Source organism: Megalops cyprinoides, chromosome 22 (genome assembly GCF_013368585.1).
Source record: "Megalops cyprinoides isolate fMegCyp1 chromosome 22, fMegCyp1.pri, whole genome shotgun sequence".
Lineage (NCBI taxonomy): Eukaryota > Metazoa > Chordata > Actinopteri > Elopiformes > Megalopidae > Megalops > Megalops cyprinoides.
Genome location: NC_050604.1, coordinates 1,775,420 through 1,802,620, shown reverse-complemented (window position 1 = coordinate 1,802,620; position 27,201 = coordinate 1,775,420). Strand labels below are relative to the sequence as shown.

The window sequence follows — 27,201 nt, the reverse complement described above, 5'->3', positions numbered from 1 at the left end:
AATGATATGATCACAACAGTATATCCTAGATCGCAATGTTCTTGATTTTCAAAATGGCATTTTCAAAAATGTATATTTCTTTTAATAAGTACACTGTTGCTTACAGCATTATGATACACATTTGTATTTATATATTTACAATAAAAAATTCTCAGGTAATACACTAAAAACACATTATTTTATTTATTCTTAAAGCATCCCTTATGGACGCTTAAGTGTCTCATGTTGAGAATAGCCACAAAGCTACAAGGTCAATGTTTCTTTTCCTTTAGTTGTTGCCATCTTTAGCAACATAATAGTGGGGACTTTGGGGACCATTAAGTAAGGATGGGTCCTGGTTGGGGGAAGCAATCCAGGACTTTCAGATTCTTCATTTGCTTGTAATTTGGAGAATAGCCATGAGTCAAAGAAAACAAGACAGTGTGATGCTGGAATCTTGAAATTGCATATATTCACATGGAGGACTTTCTGTTCAAGCCTGTGTTCTCCCAGAGGCCTCAATAAGCCAAACACCTCAGAAGAACAAAAGCAGTGCATGGCATGTCAACAGCATTTATCCTCCTCTGATGAATCTGTCTGTCCCCTAGGTAGGCACAGCATGGTGTCAGCATGACCAGTCAGTTCCAAACTATTCTGGTGGTAAAACAGAAAGGGGGTCCTGGATCTGGCTGGTTTAGAAGAATGATGGCTGCTCAACTTTAAACAGCCTTAAATATGTGTCAGGGTGTCAGGGACGGCTTCCCGCAAGGACCAGCAGGCATCCTTATGACAGCCTGTCCCAGGTGCCTGCTGCTTCCCTGAACATCCACCAGAGGGACTTTTCTTCCTGTTTGTGTTTGTACTGTGTATGTCTAATCATTGTCTGTGTTTGTAATTAGTCTTGAGTGTTTGCTGTATTTAAACCCTGCCTGTTGAGTTGTTCCTTGCTCAGTCTTGAGCTTGCCTGCGTTCTGTGCCTTCCTGTGCCAACGTTTGTGTGTTTAGTAAAAATTCTTTGTCTGTTATATTCCTCCTGTGTTCCTTGAGTTATGTCTGCATCTGGATCCTTCCTGCTCACCATTACAATATGCTAATGAAACCAAGCAAGACCTGGACCAAGAAACATAATTTCCAGATTTCTAAAAGTTCAGAGTACTGCACTGGATTCGTCCATGTTTTTGGAGAAGACGAAGAGGAGACCCCAGGCCAGCAGTGAAGGGGGGGGGGGGGGGGGACACTGGTGCTGGGTTTATGTCCTGAGAACCCCATTGCTCAGGTGTGGTTTAGGAAGACAAGGCTCATCTGGCAGAGGATCATGGGAGAAGACTGAGTCATCCCCTGAGGAGCAGGTGCTGTTGGAGTCTTGGCAGGTAGGAGAGTACTGCTCAAAGGGTACTGACAGGTCCAGGTATTCCTGGGAAATACAGAAACACAAGACACCCAGTTACTGCTGCAATAATGTGTAAAGGTTTGAGGGGGCTTACATCAGCAGGACTAGACCTTAGTGGTTGAAAATTTTACTGAGAGGTTTTGGCAATCATCCCGTGTTGCCCAGCTGTTTTGGAATGAAAAAATGTGTAAAAAAATACTAGATTAGATTAGATTAGATTCAACTTTATTGTCATTGTGCAGAGTACAGGTACAAAGCCAATGAAATGCAGTTAGCATCTAACCAGAAGTGCAACAGAATAGTATTATTTACAGAAAGTGCGATTAAGAGTAATTACTCCAGTATAAATGATGCTATATTTTACAGTATGTACAGTGTTAACGGATTATTAAACATGTATAATATAATAATGTGTTATACATAGGGGGGTGAAGTGGACAGAGTTGGAAAGGGGAGTGTATATATAAGGGTTGTATGTACAGTATAGGCAAGATATGTACAGATGATTGTATGTACAGCAGTGAAAATATAAAAGTAAAAGTACTGAGACAGTGCAGTAATGAGTGCAATAATGCTTAGCGCTGTGGTGTGGAGTTCAGCAGGGTCACAGCCTCAGGGAAGAAGCTCTTCCTGAGCCTGCTGGTGCGGGAGCAGAGGCTCCTGTAACGCCTGCCTGATGGGAGGAGAGTAAAAAGTCCCTGGTTAGGGTGGGATAATGCTTGATAATGCTTTTCGCCCTGCCCAGGCAGCTTGTGATAAATGTTCTCAATGGTGGGCAGTTGGGTGCCGGTGATCCGTTGGCCAGTTTTCACCACCCGCTGGAGTGCTTTGCGGTCTGATGCGGAGCAACTGCCATACCACACTGAGATGCAGTTGGTGAGTATGCTCTCAATGGTACAGTGATAAAAGTTTACCAGTATCCTAGGACACAGGTGAGCTTTCTTAAGGCTCCACCGGAAGTAAAGGCATTGCTGTGCCTTTTTGATCAGAATGGAGGAGTTCAGGGACCAGGTGAGATCGTCAGAGATGTGGACTCCAAGGAATTTGAAGCTTGATACACGCTGCACTACAACTCCGTTGATGTAGATGGGGGTGTGTGTGTGGCTCATAGCTCGCCTGAAGTCCACAATGATCTCCTTGGTTTTCTGGGTGTTAAGGGCCAGGTTGTTGTTGGCACACCGTGCGGCCAGGTGCTGGACCTCGTCCCTGTAGGCCATCTCATCGTCCCCCCAATCAGGCCTACCATCGTGGTGTCATCTGCATCTTAACTTGATTGTGGTGTTAGAACCATGTACAGGAACGCAGTCGTGGGTGAAGAGGGAGTACAGAAGAGGGCTTAGCACATAGCCTTGTGGCACGCCGGTGTTCAGGGTCAGAGTGGTTGAGGAGAGGTTGTCTAACTTAACAGATTGGAGTCTGTTAGACAGTCTAAAGTCCAGTTGCAGAGGGATGTGCTAATACCGAGCTGGCTAAGCTTGGAGATCAACTTGGAGGGGAACACAGTGTTTAATGCTGAGCTGAAGTGAATGAAAACCATTCTGACGTAAGAGTTGGGACTGTCCAGGTGGGTCAGGGCAGAGTGGAGTGCCATGGAGATGGCGTCCTCTGTTGACCTGTTGGTGCAGTAGGCAAACTGATGGGGGTCCAGGGTAGTGGGCAGACAGGATTTCAGATGTGATAAGACCAGTCACTCAAAGCACTTTGCAATGATGGGGGTGAGTGCAGCTGGGTGGAAGTCATTCAGGGCCGTAGCAGTGGAGTGCTTCGGCACTGGCAAAATGGTGGCCGTCTTGAAGCTTGTGGGCACAATTGCCTGGGCCAGAGACAGATTAAAAATGTCCGTGAAGACCCCGGGCCAGCTGCTCTGCACAGACTCTGAGCACTCGGCCAGGTATACCATGCCTGTGCATTCACCCTGCTCAGGGTGGTGCAAACATCAGAGGTGGAAAAAGAGAGAGGCAGTTCACCAGGTGGGAGATCCGCTTTGTGGGTGACCTCCTGTTTCCTCCTGTTTCCCCGGTCAAAGCGAGCGTAGAAGTGGTTGAGCTCATCAGGGAGGGAGGCAGAGCTGGATGGGGGCACAGTACTGGGTGGTTTGAAGTCCGTGATGGTCTGTATGCCCTGCCACATGCGCTGGGGGTCTGAGGAGTAGAAGTCCTCCTCTGTTTGTATGTGTGTTTAGCCTGGGAGATTCCCCTCCTCAGGTTGGCCCTGGTTGAGATGTAAGCCTCCCGGTCTCCAGACCTGAAGGCTGCATCCCTGGCCTTGAGCAGGAGGCGAACCTCTCTGTTCATCCAGAGTTTCTGATTAGGGAAAGCTTTTATTTGTCTTTGGGTTGTCACTCTGTCCACACATCTGTTAATGTGATCCAGGTCAGAGTTGGTGTATGAGATCTGAGAGTCTGTGGTGGCATAGTCTGTGTGCTGGAATTGGTTCTGAAGAGCAGAGTCAGCACCCTCCAGCCAGATCTTGATGGTCCTCATTGTGGGTTTCACATGTTTAATGACCGGGCTATACTTGGGAAACAGGAAAAATGAAAGATGATCAGACTGTCCCAGGTGGGGGAGGGGAGTGGCTTTGTAGGTGTCAGCCACATTTGTATAGACGTGATCCAAGGTTTTATGTCCCCTTGTGGTGCATGAGGTATTTTGGTAAAATCTTGGAAGCACGGTGCGTAGGTTGCAGTGATTGAAGTCCCCCAGCAACAATAAAGGCCCCGTCCCCATATGTCTGCAGCTTGCTAATAGCAGCACTGAGGTCTTTCATGGCAACTTTAGCATTTGCATCCGGTGGTACATAAACTGTGGCAGCAATGATGCATGCTCTTGCGGTAGATAAAAGGGTCTGCACTTAATAATCAGGTATTCCAGATCAGCAGAGCAATAAATTTCAGCAATGGTAGAGTCGGTGCACCATGATTTATTCACATATGGACGCATAAACCACTGCCCCTGCTTTTACCTGTCACTGCTGCAGCTCTGTCAGCCCTGAAGACCGTGCGCCCCTCCAGTTCCACCGTGTTGTTTGGGACATCTCTGTGTGAGGGTCCAAGTCCTTAGTTCGTCCAGCTTGTTCGCCCAAGACAGTACATTGGCGAGGCAGATGCTGGGTAGCGCTGGCCGGAGTGGATTTAGCCTTAGCTTAGCCCGCAGACCTCCCTGCTTCCCCTGTCTTTGTTTACGGTCTCGACACTGGCGCCAGACACTTCCGGTCAGGGTGAGTTGTCCGCAGCGTCCTCTCTAACTCCAGTGGTAGTTTGTCGAAGTTGAATGGATGGTACAAAACTATGTTGGTGCACCAACATAGTAATATTTTTTTAATATTTTAATGTCCAAAAGTGTCTGTTTGCCGTTTGTGAAGTTCGCATAGCTGAAACAACCAGATAAATTAACACTATTTTGCGAAATCTGTTAAGACACTGAGCCTTGCGATTTGCACGCGCCACCATCTTAGTCTTCATGTTATGATGTTACTAAACTATTAAACTAAAAACTTGTAAACTATTTTTCCTCTAAAATAAAATGGGTTCCCCTCTCATTGCCTTGCAGTGGCATCCCACATTTAGCCTACAATATTAGGCTCTCTCTCACCATTGCAGAAAACCTGGCAATAAAACCTTTCCTCCTTAAAACCCAACAATATGTATTTTCATATTAAAAAAACAGCAATTCATAAATCCCATGTGCAAAATTATTGTTGTAACTAGCTTACTCAGTCCAGTGAGTGTCTAGCTAATTTAAAGTAGTGTACTGCTACCAAAAAATACTTGAATACTGTGATTACTAAATACTGTCAGCAGCCAACATATCTCTGATCTATGGACTGTGATCACTATTGACTCTTGTACACATTCCAATGAGACGCTGCTCCTCTGACCAACTCGCAGTTCTGAGCCTTTTCATCAAGCGAGCAAAACGTCCTTGCCAGCTACACATTTATTTCTGTAGACTACATCTTACTGTTTCAAATCTATGCAATTGAAAGAAGAGTACTGTTTTAGTTACTTTGAGATTGAATTGTCTTCAACTCAATTACCAGCAGCACTTAATCACTATTCCACTACTCGAGCGAACTAGAAATTGGCGGCACAGAATTATTTAGTTACTGTATTGGCCTGTACTGTGACAAAGCTAGTTTTATTTTTACAGGTTGGTTCACGCATTGTTGTTGTTTGAGAAATGTATGTGCATATTGATGAGGTTTTTGCAGTCAAATGACATCTCCGACAGGGAAAGCACTGCATATGCAACAAATTTGAAAGAGGTCTGCAACTTAGCACTACTATTCTGGTAATTTAATGTTGTTCCCTAGGTGACAATGCTAGCTAACCCAGGGAGTGACATCAAAGATGAAAGCGCTCTGCTGCCGGATTCTAGTGACGGGAATAACCCTCTTTGAAGGGAGCCGGATCTTATGGCTCCGTTCCTTTCCGAGAGCTGTTCAAAAGAACAGCTCATCGTTCTTTTAGGGGACGGGGGTTACTAAGTATATCTGCGAAATAATGATACTCGTATTGCCAGACCTAATGTCATTGTGTATTTGTGCTTTACAACATAACCGCCCATGAAACAATCAGGGGGGAAATCAATCTCAATCTCTTTCTCTCTCTCTCTCTCTAGTTACGATTCCTGCTCCATAACCACTAGGCTACAATGACTGAACTTAGGACACGCAGTGAAGTTTGGGTGCAACGATAAAATTAACAGCTCTCAAGTACGACCTGGATCCCTTCATTCGTACCAAAGAGCCGTTCAAAAGACTCGAATCGGTCACAAACATAACATCACTACCGATACTCTATCAGCTTTCTGCAGAACTCACACGCGCCATTGTAAAGAAAACATTTGAACTTTGGGGGATGAATCTACAAGCCTCCATTTTTCTTCGCCTCAATGACAATTGGACAGTATTATTTCATAGCTTCTAAAGTGTGTCCAAAGAGAAGAAAAGTTTGGTAGCACCAATACTGCCACAGAAATAAAAATTACAGCTGAACCGTCTAGGTGAAACAGATTCGGGTAAAGTTCTCTTATCGGCAATTGACCGTAGCAGGGTTTTTTGAGGTATTACAATATAAAAACATGGCTACCATATTCTCTTGCCCATTATTTTGGGCAACCAAAAAGTGATGGCTGGTTGTCCAGTGTAGCATTTCAAAGTAAGCATTGAGCCCTAGTCAGTGGAGGTCATTGTGTGTGTGTTGTTTAGGGGGGCTTACATCAGTGGAGGTCATGGACAGCACTCTGTCATGGTCCTCCACAAGCTGCCTGAAGGTGGGTCTCTGGGAGGGCACAGCATGCCAGCACTCACGCATGATCATATATCTACAGCAACGACAGACATCAAAACACATCCTTTTATCTGACTGCTAACCACTCTACTATCAGTATGTATTACTCTGCTATTACACCATACTTATCCTTTTATTTTTATTTTTAAGGACTTAAAGCTATTAAGGCTTTTGTTCACCAGTGTCATGCAACAGCAATGGCTCACCTCCATACATGGCCAAAGACAAACACCTTGACAGTCTATTGTATTTGTGTGAGTCTCTCAGTATGCCTGTAAAGTCATGTCCTTTATCTTCTCTCATTGTGCCAGGCTTCACATATTTATATATAAAGGCTCCATATAGTTTTTATATATAATTAATTCTCTACATTTGTATTCTTGTATGTGTTATCATATGTTGTAAGTCACCTTTGATGAGAATATCAACTAAATCATTTTAAAATAATTATAATAACAATAATAATAGTAATTTTGACTGTATCTGATCTAGGTCATTTCAATTAAAATCAATGTTAGTTTATTTGTATTAAAATTCACACACAAATGACAGCCAACATTGAAATTTTCTGTAGTGGTGGCTGTGCTGACACTGGAGGCACAGACATGTGTGTAGGAGGGGACTCACAGCTCATGGGTGCAGTTGGCGGGCTTGTCCATCCGGTGTCCCTCCTTCAGCAGTTTGAAAAGCTCTTCCACTGGGATACCAGGGTAGGGCGACCCTCCCAGGGTGAAGATCTCCCACAGAAGAACACCATAGGACCAGCTGAGAGGGAAAGGAGGAAACCATCCTCAACTTCATCATGACCATCCTCATGATCATCCCCATACGCAACATCAATACCATCACTATCCTCATCCTGTTCATCATCATCAACCTTACCTGGCTTGTCTGAGACCAATTAACCTACAGTTGCACAAAACAGCTCTTTCTTAATAATCAGAAATGTTTAAGTTAATACTTTGTTTAATACAGTCTGCATCTGAGAGGAAGCAGTGTTGCATTTATTGTGACTTTTAAACGTTTTATTAGCTCTTCAATACCATAAACACATACTAGCAAAAAACTAGCAACAACCTAATTCTATTCAAAAACTGAACATCAGAATTGGGAATATGAACACTACTAATTGCAGAATAGACAGCTTTGTGCCTCATTACACATATAATATTAGCTAGTATATAGCTGAAATGGTATACACTGGCATGATTTGTAACCATACATATTTGCTGTGGTTGCCTAATAACAGTGTTTAACAGTGTAACTATCTGTAGCACAGTAAATGTATGAGATTATGTGGTTGTTTCTTCCACTCTAGATCTTAGAGGTGTTAGAGTTTTGATAGGAAACAACTGCAACACCTATGACCATGTGTGCTTAGGAGAGACAACTATAGTCATGGTTTGCATGTGAACCATGTACTGTGTGATGCCAGATCAGTGAATCACTGTCTCATAGTCTAGCTGATGTGCCACATTATTCACAAAAACACACTCCTGCAACACATGTTTAACACACTCTCACATAAGATATATTTCCATATATTTCCAGTCCTCTCAGGGGCCTTCTCCATCATTGCTGCACATGAGCAGACTCTAGCTCCATATAACCATCTAATCAGATGGGTGATGGGCCCAGATATTAATACTGGGCTCTTTGTTAGGCTACACTGACACCTCCTCTGCCCTCCACCCCTCGGGCCCGCCAGCACCAAGCACAGCTAATTGAATTATCCACACACAACTTCAGCTGCAGCCCAGGTTCAGAGCCATTGCCACTCCTGCCAAACAGCCACACTGCACGGTTCTACCCGCAGGCTTCAGTCTTAGCAGAGAGCTGCATGATTCAGCCTCATCGTATCATCCACAATTCATTATCATTGTGTTAAAACCCCGCCAAATGAATAAATGTGATGTAAATGTAATAAAACCCAAACAAAGCAGCTTACAGGGTCATGGCCTCCATCACACTTGGAGGCTACTGTAGTGCCACACCACAGCCAATGGCAAACCCAGCAGCAGAGTGCAAACTGTGTCAGACTCCAAATAAACTGTAAGTCTATATGCATATTTGTTTAGGCAACAGCAACAACAAAAAAGACTCAGGCAGTTTTAAAAATGTCTGCATGTCTTTAACAGACAAAAGGCTAAACATATTTGAAAATATGTAAAAATATTTTTGAAAAGCAATTAAAGGCATTTAAGGACAATGCAAACATGCAATGCCTAACTTCTTTCTAGAACTTACTGTGAGCGAGCTGGTCTCAGGCTGTACGCCTGTAAACAAGAGAGCCTGCTAGTGTCACACTGTACGCATGTAAAGCACAAAGTGTGCTGGTCTCATGCTGTATACCTGTAAAGCACAGAGAGTGTGCTGGTCTCACACTGTATACCTGTAAAGCACAGAGAGTGTGCTGGTCTCACACTGTATGTCTGTAAAGCACAGAGAGTGTGATGGTCTCACGCTGTATGCCTGTAAAGCACAGAGAGTGTGCTGGTCTCACACTGTATGCCTGTAAGGCACAGAGAGTGTGCTGGTCTCACACTGTATACCTGTAAAGCACAGAGAGTGTGCTGGTCTCACACTGTATGTCTGTAAAGCACAGAGAGTGTGCTGGTCTCACACTGTAAACCTTTAATGAACAGAGAGTGTGATGGTCTCACGCTGTATGCCTGTAAAGCACAGAGAGTCTGCTGGTCTCACACTGAACACCTGTAGAGCACAGACAGCGTGAGCATGCTGGTCTCACACTATATATCTGTAAAGCAGAGAGAGTGTGAGAATAGCACAATGTATGCATGTAAAGCAGAGAGAAAATGTTGTTCTCACACTGTATACCTGTAAAGCACAGAGAGCGTGCTGGTCTCACGCTGTATACCTGTAAAACACAGATAGTGTGCTGGTCTTACACTGTATGCATATAAAACACAGAGAAAGTGCTGGTCTCATGCTGTACAACACAGTTAGTTTATGCTGTTAGTTATAAAGTTAGCTGGACATAGTAGACTAACTGTAGTTTGTCATGAGTTTGTGTTAGTATGTTAGTATATACTGTAGGTATGTGTGTCATAACGTTAGTATATACTGTAAGCAAGTGTGTTACAAAGTTAATGTATACTGTATGCAAGTATGTTATAAGGGCATGCTGTATGCATATGAGTAAATAAATTGTATATATACAGTATGTGTAAATCCCTGCCTTCCTCTTTATTTCTTTCCCTGCTGGTGAGTGTTTACTGTAAGAACATGTTTCATGTGAAGCTACTGAAACAACACAATGGCAGGCCCCACGCCTCCATGCAGAAAGTGTGCTGACAGAATCTTTGCACACTGGCAGCGTAACACAGTAACACAGATGATGGTGTGCCTAGAAACAGCTTGTTTCCAAGAGATGCTCGGCTGCTTTCTCATTTTGGTGTGGACCTCAAACATTAGTGGAACTGTTCTGCCATGTGACATTTTGCATTTCATGATGTATGTATGGGGACAGAAAAAAAATGTTTTTGAGTATTTTTGTTATCAAAGTTCTCACCCACTGAAATTCAAAAATCTGTTGTCAGATGGTCCAACTGATTTTCTCTCCTGTTCCTTTTGAACATGCTTACCACAAACACTGCTGCAGTGCAGTTCAAGTACAGCACAAAACTTGAGCTCTTGAACAAATGTATTGTGATATGTGTCACCTGTTTTAGGGAGTGAAAAGTACATGTGAATGAAAGTACTGCCCTTCTTTACCTCTGCAGTGGTCTGAGTTTTTCTGCAGCATATTTAAAGCTAGCACGGACAGTCCTCTGAGCAGGCAGAGCTTGGAAAGAGTTGACACCAGGGAAACAGAGACCCAGATACATGAATGGCAATGAAATACAACTGTAATATCAGTTGTGTACTAAAATAAAAAAAAAATCTCTGTTCACATACACACACACACACACACACACACACATACATATACACTCACTCACGTACCCACACACATACATTCACTCACACACCCATATCCCTCCCATACCACCCCCTCACCCAGCAAAACTTACACATCGCTCTGGTGTGTGTAGACCCGGTCAAACAGAGCCTCTGGAGCCATCCATTTCACAGGCAGCCGACCCTGCAATAACAGTGGCACAATAGAAGGCCTTTGTCAGCAAGCCTGCTTTGGGTCAGGGTGGCACTACCTCAATCCCCAGCCCGATAATGGCCCCCAGGGTGCCACTCTCACGCTACTGAACATGCCCACATGAATATGGATGCTGATCAGAACTTGCTCAGTCAAACAGCAAAGCCAGCTGGCACCACAGACAGGAAAAAGGGAACTGACCTCCCAAGACCAACCAACAGACAGCCTTTCAAACACTGCTACGTACACATTTTGCCTGCAGTTCCAGCACCACTAGAGTGTAACAGAGGAAGGATGTCTGTGCCGACCTTTGACACAGCATATACATCTCTGATAGGCTGTCCAGGATCTGTCTGTGTAGTCTCACTCTACCCAGCCTCCCTCCCTGCTGGCTGGGGGAGGACTGTATCATGTGCCTTTGTTACATTGCTGTTTTTGCTTTTCTGTCTAGGTTGCTGTCAACAATCCATATTAATATCTGCTGTGGTGAGTGACTCCAAAAACATTTGCCACTGCCATTCCAGTGGCTGCTTCTCCTGCAGGCTTTGTTCCTATGGTAATAGGCCCAGTGGCTGCTATCGCCCTTGGGCAGCGGAGAGATACATCAGACATGAGCCACAGACCCACTATGGGTGCGCCATAACCAATCAGCAAACACCTTTTTCAATCCCTTTTTCAATTATGTGTTTTTGTAGTAGTTCATGTTGTCAACTTACATTTGTTGTCTTTTTGTAGTAGTCGATATTATGGACATCCCTGGCCAGGCCAAAATCAGCAATCTTCATAACATTATCTTCTGTGACCAGGACATTCCTGGCAGCCAGGTCTCTGTGGATGCACTGCAGAGGAAACCAAATCCACTGACACATCAAAACCACAGCAGAATATCTTCACATGGCCTTCACAGCAGGCCATAGTCCTGGGTTTACCACCCATCCATCTGCCCCACATATGCAACACCTCATGCATGTGGCTAATATTTTTAACAGGCTACAATGGGTGAATTTCAAAGGCACAAGGCACAACTGGAATTCCTCACTTTGGACACACCTCCAGACCTCCAGACATGCCCCCTGACCCCTGAACAGCCTATCCACCATTTCCACCATGTCTCTCACTTGACCCCATATGGAAGGCTTTCAAACCTTCTGTGAGGCCAGGTATTCCATCCCTCGTGCCACCTGGTAGGCACAGGAGACAAGGTCCTTGAAAGTGAGCTGTTCGTCTGGGATCTTGCAGGCGTCAAAGGAGTAGTCCATGCCGGGGGGCCGGCGTGCCCTCAGGTACTCCCGTAAGTTCCCCTTGGAAGCATACTCCACTAGCACGTACAGGGGGCCTAGGAACAGAGATCAAACTCATCTGGTCTACTGTGGGTCCTGAACATCACCGCACACCAAAAATACTTTATTCAGACCCAAAATGAATAAAGTACCCCTTAAAACATCTTTTAATGAACACTCCCATCTCCTGCACATTTAAAATGTTCACTTGACACATGTCTCATTCATCACCAGCATAAATGATGCATTCATAGGAATTAATTTATGATATCTGTTTCCCTGTGGGACTAAGAGCTATACATTATGTACTGGACATAATCAAATCTGACTATCTCAGATCATTTCAAATACTTGTTTGGATATTAAAAACATGGAACCAAACAATGAACAGAAACAGCTGAATACTATGATGTATTACATATCAGACAGGACATAGAACCTATTAATATTAAGTTATGACTTGTAATGGTATTAACAGTAATTATATAATAGTAACAACACACTTACATCACACTTACATCTTATATTAATACAAGGTAACTCTAAGTTGTATGTATACCTGTGTCATACACTGTAACTCATTTGGTAATAGCAGTGTAACTGCATGCCATTACACAGTAACTACATTGCTTTGGTTAGTTACAGTGTTAGTTACAGTGTAACTTACAGTGGTATAGTGCAACTTCATGTAAGGTGTAACCATACAGTGGTGAAAGAAATAATAATAAAACACAGTTAGGCCAATTACTGACATAGTGTTGTATATACATGGTTCCTGCTCTGGGGCCCCACTTACCTTCCTGTGTGCACGCTCCCAGCAGGTTAATGATGTTCTTGTGCTTGCCGATCATCTTCATCATCTCCATCTCCGACACCAGATCTGACAGGTCTTTATCTGTGGCATCATCTAGGGAGAGATGTGCAAGATGAGGTGAAACCTTCAGTCATTCATGCAGCTTTACTGAAGTTACTGCTCATGCCTGCCAATCAAACCTTCCCTTGGGGTTCTAATGGGGTTTAATTGTGATGCATTCTGTCAAAATAAGCCAGATGTCACATTCGCAATTAGCAGATAGTGACAATTTTCATCACAAAGGTACACTTCACCTATTTTGGGATTTGAAGTGATTTTGTTAGAAAGAAATATGTCAGGACTCAGGCACGGACTCAGACGCGGACCACGAGTGCTCCAATTACAGGCGTTTATAAGCAGAATCCTCAAACAAGCAGGCAGTCCAAAAACAGGCAGGGTCAAAATACCAGGTAAGCAGTCCAAGGGCAAAACAGGGATCAAAAACCGAAACAGGCAGGGTCAAACCTTGAAGGCAGGCAGATCAGGCAATCAGGACAGAAGGGCAGGCAAAAAACGAAGTCGAGGAACAGGCGAGGCAAAAACCAGCAAAATCCAAACAGGGTAAACAGGCGGGAAACGAGACAGGCAGAAACACTGAAACGATCTGGCAAACAACACAGAGACAAGCAGGGTAGATATAGGGCTGGGCTGATTAGATGGGAAGCAGGTGTGCAGGCAGGCGGGTGGAGACAATCAGGTGGGCGGAGACAGGGCGGAGAGCGGGGCAGGGCTAGAACACAAGGAAAACAAAGGCACATGGACAGGGAAAAACAAAAACACAACAGCTAGGGGGCGGGAGCCCTGACAGAAATATGTCCTCTACTGTGTTTTCTATGTCTTGATTTTGAAATCATCATCTAAGTAGACTTGTAAATATTTAAACGATGAGGAACAATATAAAGTCTATTCACAGCAAAGGGATTTAAGCCTATGTGATCATGCTTCATGATTAATAAACGCTCCAAAATTTTTGTATTCTTTGAAAACTTGAAATTTAAATTCAGCATCCACTAGCACCAAATGTTGTAGCTTACCATACCACAGCTAAAAGGAACATTTTTTAGCAGCTACAGTCTTGCCACAATTGGCAGAATATATCATTTCTTGAAAAAAGAAAGCATGTGATTCATAAATGTAAGCATCTGTCAGACTGTAGTTTTATAGTTTCTCATTTGAGAGATCATCCTGAGTTAAAAACTACATAGCCAGCTGGTTTCCTACCAGAAATTTCATGGGAAGACAAAGACGAATGCTACATCTTCAGAATATTGATCTCCATCAAGCGGCTGGCACAGGTGAATGGCGTCAGTGAGTTGATGATTATTTTTTAACACTTGAACAGAGTGAGCAAGTGTCAGACAGAGACTCCATTGACAGAGAGAGTAAGAATCATGTTGGGAATAAGGAGCTAAAATTAGCTATTGAGGGACCTCTGGAAGATGTGGATCAATTTATGTTCTCAAAGAAACAAGAGCTACACTGAAAAGTCCCGAGTTACAGTAAAGTTATGTCAGTCAGGATCGTGGCCATGTATTTGAGAAGGCATGAGCGTTTAAGAACCTCTAAAAAATTGGAAGCATCCTTCTCACCTGTTCTGGATCATCCCTTACATAATGGGGCATTACTGATATAAGTTTTGGGAGTTGGGAAATAAAATTGGCATCATTTGAATAAGTGTATGGAAAACTAAAGATGTGTCTTGGCTTCCACGGCGACTCATTTTGATGGAGCAAGTCACAATCAGTCTTCTTCAATAGCAAGGACTGGCAATCCAGCCCTTGATACATCATGTTCTCACACATTTCACATGGTAGGACATGTCACATTCTGCCTGCATTCACTGTCCCTCACCTTTTAATTGTTTTTGACATAGTCAATTGATGCACATTCTCATGCACACTTTTAGGCATATTCACACAAACCTTTTAACATTTTAACTGCAACCGTGAGGGGCTTGTTTAGCTTGTCCTTGTCTATCCCAATAGCCTCTGCCATTACCACCTGACCAAAGCAGCCCTCTCCCAGTGGCTTTCCCAGTGTCAACCTGGAAAACAACACAGACGTGGCTCAAAATTGGACCAGAGTAGGACACATACCCAGCTCACCATTGGACTGGAGTAGGACACAGACCCTATTCAACATTGGACTCACCTGCTGCGAGGGAATTCCCACTGTGGGTCAGCAGGAAGCTCAAGCTCTGATACATTGGCCAGCATTGGTCCATCACTTGATGATAGTCGGGCTATCCTAACCAATGGCGTATTGGAATTCATGGATGAGTTGGACTCCAAAGACACCTGCTTGAGTGCAAAACATAGGAGGGGTTATAGACTCTGAACACAGGGGTAGGAGCTTTGCTCAGCAAGGCACAGATGAGGGGTGTGAGAGGGTACTGTGATATGCAATTCTACCAAAGACCTGTGCATGTGACCTGTAAAAATTACTCCTCTTCCATCCATCTCACTACCTGGGCTACAGCTCATGTGCTGGGGACACACAAACATCTTTACTTACCAGTTCTTGTGCTCAAAGAAGAATGGTGGGGAAGCTGGATATGCTATTATACCCAAAGACATTCACCAGCCCTCCCCCCCCCCCAAAACATGCACAAAATCATCCTCTCTCACACACGGGGGGGGGGGGTGGGCAGGCAGGAGAGAGAGTGATCCTCACTCATAAATGTTGGCCATTGATTGGTGGAATATTTAGACAAATTTATATGTTTTCAGAAAGTGTTTGCATCATTTGCTTTAAATACATGATCCTTCCCATCAAATCATTTATCTTCATTCTACAATATGTAGCCTACATGTCCCCCCTATTATATTGCAAAATGGTTTGGTCTTAAGGGTAGTCCTACATTAATTCGTCCACACCCCCTTTACCAAACTGAGCTGTCAAAATGTCTACGCACAAATGTGGCGCTCAAAAGCGAAAAGAACAGAGAAAAAAAAAGAAGATGACTAGCCTGCTAATGCATACTCGTGCAAGTGAGTGCAGATTTGCTGTGACTGTTTAATGAGATTATCTGGAAATTAAAACCTGAAGTAAGGAATGCACTTTCCCCATTGCACTGTCTTGTTTGAAAACAGCAAATCAGCTTGCTAGCGAAATGAGAACCCTACTAGACATTAGTGAGGTAGTTTAGCAATCTTGCTAAACTGTCGTTTTAATAGGGTAACTGCGAGACTGACAGTTGCTGAATTTGACTTGCTGGTTCCGCATTATTTATTATTAGTGTGCAGTTGGAATAGTTTCCTACTTTATGCTGTTGTATTTTAAACTCTTGTAACTGAGTTTAACATGGTAGCTACCTATCTGCCCTTGGTTATAAGTTTGAGACATGCCAGGTTCCTTACCCACTAGCTAGTGTATACGATATGTACTGTCTTGGGTGGTAAACGTGCGTTCAGTAAGACGAAACTTATAAAAAACTATTTGCGATCTACTATGCCTCAAGACAGATTAAATAGTTTGGCACTGCTTTCAACAGACAGCCAGTTGGCGCAGAATCTGGACTTAATAAGGACATAATACATGACTTTGCTACCAAAAAGGTGCAGCAGATTTGACTTTTTTTTAAACATTTTTGAATGACATTTCAGTTGTCCTAACAATAAAGCATGACATTGAATATTCCAAGCGTGCTGTCAAGCATATTTTTGTTTTAATTGGGGTGAGGGCGGGGGGCCATTGAAATAATTTTGTCCCGGTCCCAGGCATCATGCATGCAGGCCCTGTTCACACATAGACACACCACACACTTACACACACATAAAAACTTGATTGATTTTGCACTGAAATTCAGACTAATGGTGATTTGCTAGAGAATCATATTTAAAGAATGACTGACAAATATAACACTACAAACAAAGTAGCAGCCGCAATTACATGGTCCGCCAGTTTCAGTGGCTATGCAGTTGATACATAATAGTGCTACCCTGTTCCAAAACACACAAAATTCTCTCTAAGCTTTTTTCTCTTGAATCCATATAGTATTTTACACTGCGAATGCTATAGTGTAAAGGGAGGCTAAACAACACAAGTGTAAACTTAGGGAAGGACAGAGAAAGCACATGGTCACGAATCTTGTATCTACTTTCTGTTACCTGTCTCTTGAGGGGGAACTTGGACAGTTTCTGCACAGGAGGAGTAGGCAGTGTCTTCTGGGTGGACATCCTCATACGACAGAGGATTACTATGACAATGGTGAGGATGAAGAGCACGCAGCCCGTCACGTAAATCAGAATGTCAGCATAGTCATCCTCCTTCCCACTGTCATCTATGGCTGCCAGGGTTAAAGGTCAATGGAGAAACTTATATTAATGTCAAAGCTACAAAAACACTACTAGGCATGTGCTATTTGTTGGTATAATAATTATACTTTGTTCATTGGCCAAATCTTGCCAGTGGGAAACCAACTGAAATAGCCAAACAATTTGATTATGATGAGGATGAATTTTCTAAGATTGCTCAAAACCATCTTTTCACTCAAGTTTATCTCCAAATCAATGACTGATTGACTGATTCTCACAACTCAAAACACACAGAATATGTTAACACCTGGGTAAAGTTAGGCACGAGTTATTTACTAAAACTCACCTATTTTCAAAATTTAGTTGCAAGAAAGTGAAAACTAGTGGAGATACTAATTTTTGAACATGGAAGATTCTTCGTTCGGGTAAAAAAAATATTTTTATTAATTTGATTACTGTAATGGATGTTCAGTACAAATTTCAACCCAATCCAGTGAAAAATAAGCAATTGGTGAGACTTATAATACACATGCAAAGAATCGCAAAAATGAAATTTAGCTCTGAGGGCCAAACTCAAAATTCATAACTAAAAAAGTATTTGGAGTAGAGCTATAGGATTTTGCAAGGTCCCATAAATTTAGTTTTTACATGATTTTTTCAAGAAAATCCATGACATGAACTGGGAAAAGTTCTGAATTCTGGGTGAGTGGGCATGGAATGACCCCAAAGCATCCTCAGACACAAAGTTCCAGGATGTTTTTTGACATGAATTAAACCACATCACACAAAATGCTTGTCCAAAAATATGTAGCATAAAATTCATCTCTCATTATACATGGGGTGCACAGCTAATAAACAACACTGCAATCCCTGCAGATAGAGTACCTACAATCCAATTCCTCAATGGAAGTGATAACACTGCACAGCAGTGATTATTATTATTCAGGACCTGGGACAAGGTTAAGAGCATTTACTGGATTTGTTTTGTGACTTACTAAAAGAAACAAACTTAGCTACGCTACCTCAATATATTTCAAGGCACTTATGGTACACAGCTGAAGACATTATGTCACTAGAGGCCCCCGCTACACAGACTTGCTAATAATTTCAGCTGTGGTTACAATATGTGGTTTCTCTGCAAAATGTCTGAACACTCTGGCAATACTGAAATAGCTCTCCTTATGCAGTATATCACTGTAACTGCTGCATGTACAACCAACACAACTAACAGTGTTGTAAAATATTTCTGGTACATTTGTCACCCTGTCCACTATCCAAAAATAAGTCAAAAATGTGAAACAGACAGCAAAGGACAAGTCCTTTAATTTTGGATTTCAGATTTCCTACTCAGTCAAAATAGTAAGGTATGATTAAGACAAAAACCCAGTCACCATGGAAACAGTGACAGAAATTGAAGCATTGTCCAATGTGGCTCGCACTGTGCAGATTTGGCTACTGAGCAGAAAGATGGAAGAGCTTATCCGTTCTTTTGTTTGGCTTCCCCTTCATTCAATCAGCACAGTTAACACATGCTAGAGTAGAACAGGGTCATTCAATATGTCAGGAATATATTCATCTCACTGTTGAGCATAAGAAAATGCAGTCTTTGACTTATTGTGGTCAATATTATGCAGTGTTTTCATACAACAGTTAGCTGTAAGTATTTCATTTTGGCACAAATGGTAGCAAAAAAAAAAATTACAAATGCAATCAAAAAACAACATGGTGACTCAGCACACACAGAAGAAGACCATGAGAAGAATCCCAAAAGAAACAGAGGAAAATACCTGGCAGGACGGTTAGCCATGCAGAATGGTAGGCATACCCAATAGAGTTCCCTGCTAGACAAGTGTACTCCCCTGCATCCTCAAAAGATACATTTGTCAAGAACAGAATCTCTAGCTCCTTGTCCGTGGTGTTTATACCTGCCGTCTGGGACACAGAGGAAGGAGAGAGAAAGAGAGGGAGGGAGGGAGGACAAGAGTTCATCAGCCTTGAATCCCAAGAGAAAAGGCACAAAACACGAAGGAAAACAGAAGAAAACCCAAACACAATCCATCAACAAGGAAAAAGCAGAAATGAGGCTGATTTCTGCACCACAGAGCTTGGCTACCAGCTGTCTCTCTCCCCCAGTTGTCATGGAAGCCAACCAAGTTCCCCAGAAGCTGGCACGACAATAGTGAAGGCCCGACACCGGGATTCTTGTACCGTCCCACCACAAAGCATGCTGGGAAGAGTGAAAATATATGGACAGCCTATCCACCATTTCAACAAAGGCAGTTAGATGAGGGCAGAATATTTTAAAATACTGTCTTCATAGAAAAGCAGAGGGGTGTTTTTCAAACATTTAAAAAATTCTTTTCCCCTTTATGTAACATTGTTTTGCAATTGCCAGTTTTACACTGATCTTGGAGTGCAAGCAGGAGTGCTGATGTGTCACAAATGCTACCCCGTGATACATTTGCACATAGCCAATGCTGATTTTTCACACTAGAAATCACAGCACACTACAGTAGAGGACAGGTGCTATTCCTCCAGTGTAATCTGAGCAGGCACCTGACAAATCACTGTGTGCCTGAGAGCTGCAAGATGAGGAGCCCTGGGCCAACTTCTCCTCCCCTACACCCAGTAGAATGAAGCCAATTTGTTGTGCCACAATGGGGCCATTGCTGGTGCAATAAATACAAATGCTTTGCCATGTGAGCCACTTGGGACCTGGAGGGCTGTTTTTTCATGGTGTTAACACTGTTTACTGATTTATAAATAAATGGTTGCAGAGCTGCTGTGCTGATACTGACAACTTCCACAGTATCTATGTCTGAATGTACTCAAATGCACTAAATGAACTAAACCTGTGTCTAGGATCTGGTTTTGAAATTACATTACTGAGATGTTCAATCTCTTAGCAACTGCTTGACAACAGCACTTCCACAGTTCCATCCCTCCACACTTACTCTGCTCTTTCTTTAATACAGTGTTGCATTTAAGATTACTCAAAATTACACACTTTAGTGTTAGTGATTTTTTATCACATACTTTTGTTGTTGTTGATGTTTGACAGTATTTGATCATTAATTAAAAATGTACAACAATGTTTGCAACTACTCACAAATGAGCTACAGTTTCTGAGATCTGGCATTGGCTGCGAGCAATGGTCACGTGATGCTTACAGAGATAAAAGGCCATTGGATGTTACATGTGAATAATATTTTTAATGTTCAATATTTCAGTGGAAGATGTCAATGGGGACCAGTAAGAGGGCCAGACCATGCTCCTTTCCCTGCCTCAGAGTTGGGTAGTGGGGTTTTATTGCTGACAGAGGGGCCATGCAGGGTAACAGTCAGCCTAAAGGAAGTTCTCAGGCCTTCTATTAACAGCTCATTCCAAGCTCTTCACAGTCAAAGCTGATACCCATCCAAAAGGAGTCTGCAGGGTACTAAGCATGCACCTATCCAGAAAACATTAATATGACTGTAGAATGCACTCGGAGGGAAATCAATATCAGAGAGAGTGGGTAGTTTCTGTTTGAAGTCCTGGCCTAAACAGAGGTGTGCTGTTGCAGTTGATCAGGGAAGAAGATGGGCAGGAGAATGGATCAAAAACATTAATAATCCCTACAGCAGCAGCCTGTCACAGTTCTGACACAGAACCATCACAGCTGCTCTCTCCACCAGCAAGCATGCGAGGCATACCCAAAGCAAAGCTGGACAGTGCAGCACGGTGCTGGGATAAAGGAGGGGCTGTGAGCAGGAAGAGGAGGAGTCTTAGAGAGGGTGACAGACTGGGTAAGGCTGGAGGAGGGGTCATTAGGAGCAGGGGCAGAGTACTGGGTGTTTTACCTGGTTTATGAATAAAAAGCCAGAAGGGGTTTTCGGACTTGCCTACGAAATTAGAGGCTCGACACCAATATTTCCCCTCGTCTTTCTCTGTTACATTGAACAGAGTGAATTTTACATGGGCCTCAGAGCTTTTACTGACCAGAGACTGGAGAGACAGACAGACAGGGCAGTGAGTGCTGGAGGACTGACAATGGAACATCACAATTCTGAATACAAACATTTATAATGAGCTCAACTACATAACTACCCTGAAGAGCTGTTATCCAGAAAAAAGCGACATGAAAAACACATCAGAAAAGGACAACATACAGTTGATTGTACACAAGTGTTGTATTCCACATTGGTGGACAATGGCTCTGGGTCATGGTGAATAAGATTTAAGACATTTAAATCTCAGGTTTAGCACAATTGTTTGCTATTAGTTTTAGTATTAGCTACTCTAATTATGTCAGGCAGCACTGTTTCAAAAACACATTGCTTACAAATTATACTGATTTGGGGATTATAGGATGTAATGTTAATTCTTTAGAGTCCAATACCTTAAATCAGTGTCAGTCAGATTACAAATCAGTATGATATGCACGTTTGCCACTTCAGAAAAAGGGAGGCATTCTGAACTTGTAAATGCCCACAGAGCAGCACTCAAAAACCACCACATCAGCTCATTCTCTATCCAACTGGAAATATTAAGCCAGGCAAGAAGAACAAAGAGGGAAAAAAATCTTCATCCCATACTGAGACACAACAGGAAAGCAGTTTATAGTGGGATCTGCCTTTCAAATTAGCTGAAACAAATTTTTCCTTTTATCAATGTGGTATTCTAAATGTTCAGAGAGTTTGCTTGAGTTTTTCCTTGGGGGGGGGGGGGGGGTGCACAGTGCCACACGTGAGATGCTGCGAGTTGTCTGAACACGAAGGGGAAGGAGGAATGCGAATCCCAGAAAACCCTGTTCCAATTATGTGGGAGTCGAAAATAGACGATGGAGACGCGGTTGCGGTTGCCGGCGGTCTCTCCCCTTTGCTGATTCGGCCCTTCCCCAGCTCCCACTCACTTTTTCCATGGCTTTTCAGAAGGCTCCTTCCCAGGCACACAAGGCCGCACTGCTTAATGGCCCTCTCTGCGCCGCCTCTGTGGCGTTCGGCTTATTCCAAACCAGATGTTTGTTTTTGCTCGTTACATTTGAAAAAAAATGAAAACAGGCCCTCAGCACTTCTGAAGGAGCCATCCCACATTTTATAAAGGCACATTCACACAGGAGAGTGGAGGGCCAGAGTTTAAGGGGTGTAACTGGACAAAAAGTTCAATTTATATGAACACTTACCAGTGACTTTTTAAAGAGGTCATGTAAAAATATGGACAAAATATGTATTTATATATTGTATTAGATTGTATTACGTTATATATTTTCTCTTAATTTTTTGGAATTATAGCACAATGTACTTCGCACAAAAACAAAAATGAGAACAGTCTTAAAGCACTGTAAAAAAACCTCACTGCATGGTAAAAATGACACTGTCCAGCTACAGCTACGCTTGTAAGGCTGGCAGAGGCCGTCTCCTCTCTCTCTCCTCAGTCAGGCCTTTGAGCGCTCTGGATTCATGACATCACTGTTTATTCTGGGGGAAAAGCGTGCATCTGGAAAATCCTGATCCACCACATTGAGCCCCGTCCTGTGCAGATCCTGATCCCTGCTGTCCCCTGGGGCTCTGCCTTTTAGACCTGTCTTCTTTAACCAGGAACAAAGCCCTCACCCAGCAGCTGTCTGAGCCCAGCTACTTGTGCAGTCATTCTTCCATCAAAGTTTCCAAACAAAACCTTTAATTACTTTTGGCCACTAAGCATAAGCTGCTTGTAGCTTGCCTTCTCTGCTCGCCTTTTGGCGGGCACTGTGGGTAAGAGCCTGCAGCAGCTGTGGCTTCACTGAGAGGTGATGGGGTGATGTGTTTTTAAGTGCTGCCTGAACTCAGGCTGATGTCCACACTAAAACTGCATCATTATACTCTTAACATTCTCTGCCCGGAAACACAACAGTGACTGGAAAATTCTGGTATTTTAGGCAGACATGGGAATTCTGTCCCCCCCAAGGATATGTTATGCCTTCTGGAAGTCTAACACTATGCCTTATGGTTTAACATTACCTTTTCCACAAAACATCACAGTGCCTGAAGCAGGGCCAATCACCATACCTGAGCAGCAGTTCAGGCAGGAGACAGGAGGGGTGGAAGTCCTTCAGGGGAACAGTTTTTACTCATTCATACCTGAGAAACATGGGCAGTTCTATGGCACATACCTTGAGGATGTTGACGTAGGGCACGCCATCGGGTCCATAGCGGCTGCCATTCACCTCTATGTGCTTCAGCCACTGAATGTGGGGCTGAGCATCACTGTAAACTTTGCAGTGGAACTCTACATCACTGCCCACCAGCACCGTCTTATTGGCTGGGAGTCCTGCTTGCAGTATGGGCCTGTGAGGTGAACGCTCTGGGCGGGGGGTGGGGTGGTCAATTTATTAGAAGATGATGCATATATCACATCACAGAGAGGATATTCTTGTACCGACTTGTGGGTAACTTTGGGTAAAAGCGTCTGCCAAATGAATAAATGTAAATGTAATAAATTTCATATGCATACAGTTACTAGTTGACAGCTTTGATGATTAACCCTACTCAGATGCCGAGACGCCAGCTAAAAGAAAGAGAACAATAAACTAAAAGAACAATGATCTATGTAATTACAACAGTAAATCTCCAACTTAGTGCTTCTATGATCATTTTTATTGTGTAGTAATACTGAAGCTTCACTGGAATGATTATGGCCATTAGCTATGTCTTAACCAGTATATACAGTGTTCAGCAATGTTCATACATAATAATAATAATGCATTCATGATTAATACATCAAGGCCTTGTGCACTTTGCTTACCCAGGACATCTAGTTGGTAGGTGTGTGTGATTGTACCAAACTTGTTCTGCACCACACAGGTATAGTTCCCTCTGTCAGATGGAACAGCACTCTCCATTACCAGACTCCACTGCTGGTGCCTCAGCTGAGAGACAGAAGGGGGAGAGAGTGTGTTATACACCATAAGGAGAAACTGTGTTATCATAGACAGAAGGGGGAGAGACATACTGTGTTATACTGTGATCAAAGAGTTAAGGATGAGTCAGTGAGTCAAGGATAAAGGTATTCACAAGACATTAATACAGATGAAGCATGGAAAGCCTCTGGAAAAATGCAGTTCAAACATGTCCAATTCCTTCATCAGCAGAGCCCAAAAGCTGAATATTTACTCTGTGAGCAGCAACTCTAAACATCTTTCCTGCCCCAGATCACTCTTTCAGTTTCACAGCAAGCTGTACAATTAAATTTGGCTCATGCTCTCAGGGAGCAGCCGTGACCCTCGAAGGCTTTGGTGGGCTGCTTATTGGTCAGGTCAGAACTGTTTAAGAACTAGAGCATGAGCAATGTGGCAGCTGTGGCCACAGGACAACAGCCCCCCCAAGGGCTCGAGACCATAACTGCAGGTACACCGGCGGGTGACCCATAAAACACACACCTGTACTGAATTTCTATTCTATGAATTAAATTGACCACTGTAAAAATTGTATTCAAAATCCGTTTTCCTGACCATTTAAGGACTCCAACAGCCAACAGAATTCTCCAATAGAATCAGATGTCAAAGAGAAAAGGCTTAAGATATATTTGTGTCTATTTTACCAACAAAAAGAAATAAAAGGATAAGGGCAATGAGAGATATTGCCTGTATTCCAGACAGCAAACCAGTGTAATATTAGTAATAGTAAAATTAAAGGGAGACAGTGCCTTGTTCTATGGCCTGTGCAGATCACTGGCTCACATGAGAACACATTTCAACTGAGGCTTGAATCAGACATAATCCCCATCTGATTTACCTGTTTCAATACATTTAATCAAATAAAACAAAATCACAATGACAAGGTTCTTGTCCATATGAGACGCACTGATATTTAATATTGAGACTGTTTTCCAAGATTGCTGTCCCGCTTAAACAGAAATGAAAAAGCAGGGTAAAGAATACAACCTACTCAGTGATCTCAGAACAGTACATGAACTATACATTAACAGAATGTAATGAATTAGGAAAGATTAGGAATATGAATTAGTATCAGTCTAAATGACATACTAAACTTGATGATGGTCCCCACTTTCAGGATACTCTGGTAAATATAATTAAGAGATTGTTTATTCTGATAAGTACATCCAAGATGCTGTCACAGATGCCAAGACCATCTTTGGGAACATTTCACAGATCTTACAGAACAGATCTGTATCAAGGAGCATGAAGTAACTTTGCTGAATTATTAGTCTCCTCACCCAAAAAAATCATTAATGAAATTAGAAAATTAGTTAGGGGAGAAAGGTTCCACACAAACATATAGGTATGCCTGCTTTTATCAAAAGAAAGAACATTTGAATTGTATGTAATATATTGTCTGTAATAACTAATGCAAAATCATCAATCTACATTCAGAAAAAATGCCTTCTGGTTTATGTAATATAGCAGTAATTGTTTTACAAACATTTAACCCTTGCATTTGGAAATTCACAAATCATGAGCACATTTGTGTTGGAGTGGAAGACATGCTGAGAGACACAGTGCACTTTCTCCTCTGTCTGGGAGAGGTCGTATGGAGAAAAATGTAGCTGTGTAAATATTATGCCGTGTGTTCTCAGCAGTTGCGTGGTTACACAGCACAGGCTCCATGCATGCCAGTGTGCCCTGCTGCTGGAGTGTCTTGGACTGGTGAGCCTACAATGCTGTTTGTGGTACTGGGTAAGTGGAAATTTAGCAAGGACTATCTCTGCCCTTCAAAGAGAGACTGTCTCCTCAGCATGGGCCACACTAGCACACTCCTTTCAACTCATCCAACAAGTATAACTGCAAACCATTGTATTGCACTTTTATACTTATGGCTTGAGAAAGATGGAAAGCACTTTCCATCTTGATAACTAATCTGCACATACCAGACCTGCAAGAAGTAAACTCAAACCTGACGAATCCATACAAGCTACCATAAGCATCCATAAAACTGGAAAGGAATAACCAACTCTCAGCCCACTGTGCAATGAGTCTCGTAATAGTAAACATTCCACACAGCATGGTACTTGTTAAGGAGCATACTTTATAAATCCATATATGTTTGCAGTTGGGAGAGTAGTTATGTCACAATGTTCGGGACAGTCCAGCCTACAGGAAACTGTGTTTAGGTTTTTACTCTTTGTTGAACAGAATGTGCCTGTTAAGAGCACTGGGGCTGGTACTAGGTTGAATGCTGCTGTCAAAGCAGACCTGAAATATATCTGTGTCCTAGTTTAATTTGACCTATGGAGAGAATGCAGACATACAAGGCCCTGGAACTGTCAGACTGTGGACATCAATACCGCAGCTCAAACATTTTTCTTCTCCTTTTGCTTCCAGACTTCAGAATGTGGGACATTGAATGGAACAGACAGAGAAACATTTAAATAAAGGCCTTCCTGCATAACAGTGTAACCAGTTAAATCTCTCTAGAAGGAGACACCCAATGGAAAAGCAGTGGATAAACCAAACAGATAAAATCATTAAAAATAAGATCATTAAGAGATCACCACATATGGCTCAAATAAGACCCTCTCAGATTTGATTAACCCCTAAATAATGTGTTTGTCCTGTCCTCCCACATTTACTTCCCTTTAAAGTCCAAAACATTGTTTGAGCTACTGATTCTCAATCCTGCTCCTGGGGGCCCTCTGCTCTGCACGCTTTCCATCTTTCCCTGCTCTACCAACCTGACTGAATCCATCAGTGGCTCTTTTGATTAGCTGAGCATGTTAATCACACTAATTTCAATCAGGTGTGTTTGGAGCAAGGATAGATAGAAGACATGCAGGACAGTGGGCCTTCAGGAGTAGGATTGAGAAACACTGGTTTAAGCCCCTAAACTTTCCAAAAACATGAACAAAAACCTTGACACTTTGAGTTTCTACCTTCCCTCCACTACACACCTGCACTCTGCCTTCCCATCATTCCATACCTGCTCTCTGCCTTCACATCTCTACATACCTGTGTTAGGAGACAGTTTTGTGGAACGGCACGGTGTTTGATCCGGAGACACGTAATGTGTATTCGAATACAAATGCTGGAGACAAGCGATGTGTATTCGAATACAAAGCAATGCCA

General features: G+C 42.8%; 1 protein-coding gene across 5 annotated transcripts in view; it reads right to left on the bottom strand.

Annotated features, from left to right (window-relative positions):
- Positions 1-1,208: 1,208 nt before the first annotated feature.
- Positions 1,209-27,201, bottom strand: part of fgfr3 (fibroblast growth factor receptor 3) — a 61,714-nt gene continuing 35,721 nt past the window's right edge. For 2 of the 5 annotated variants that reach the window (XM_036517232.1, XM_036517235.1), the window contains exons 6-18: positions 23,925-24,048; positions 23,293-23,483; positions 21,002-21,146; positions 17,016-17,194; positions 15,058-15,206; positions 14,829-14,950; positions 12,850-12,960; positions 11,919-12,109; positions 11,490-11,612; positions 10,694-10,764; positions 7,287-7,424; positions 6,588-6,693; positions 1,209-1,393 (exon numbers count right to left, since the gene is read on the bottom strand). In XM_036517232.1, the coding sequence (XP_036373125.1) occupies positions 1,229-1,393; positions 6,588-6,693; positions 7,287-7,424; positions 10,694-10,764; positions 11,490-11,612; positions 11,919-12,109; positions 12,850-12,960; positions 14,829-14,950; positions 15,058-15,206; positions 17,016-17,194; positions 21,002-21,146; positions 23,293-23,483; positions 23,925-24,048 (1,815 nt within the window). In that variant the 3' untranslated portion in view covers positions 1,209-1,228. Of the gene's footprint in view, positions 1,394-6,587; positions 6,694-7,286; positions 7,425-10,693; positions 10,765-11,489; positions 11,613-11,918; positions 12,110-12,849; positions 12,961-14,828; positions 14,951-15,057; positions 15,207-17,015; positions 17,195-18,949; positions 19,095-21,001; positions 21,147-23,292; positions 23,484-23,924; positions 24,049-27,201 lie in introns of all 5 variants that reach the window. The other 3 variants (XM_036517231.1, XM_036517234.1, XM_036517233.1) reach the window with 2 other exon arrangements.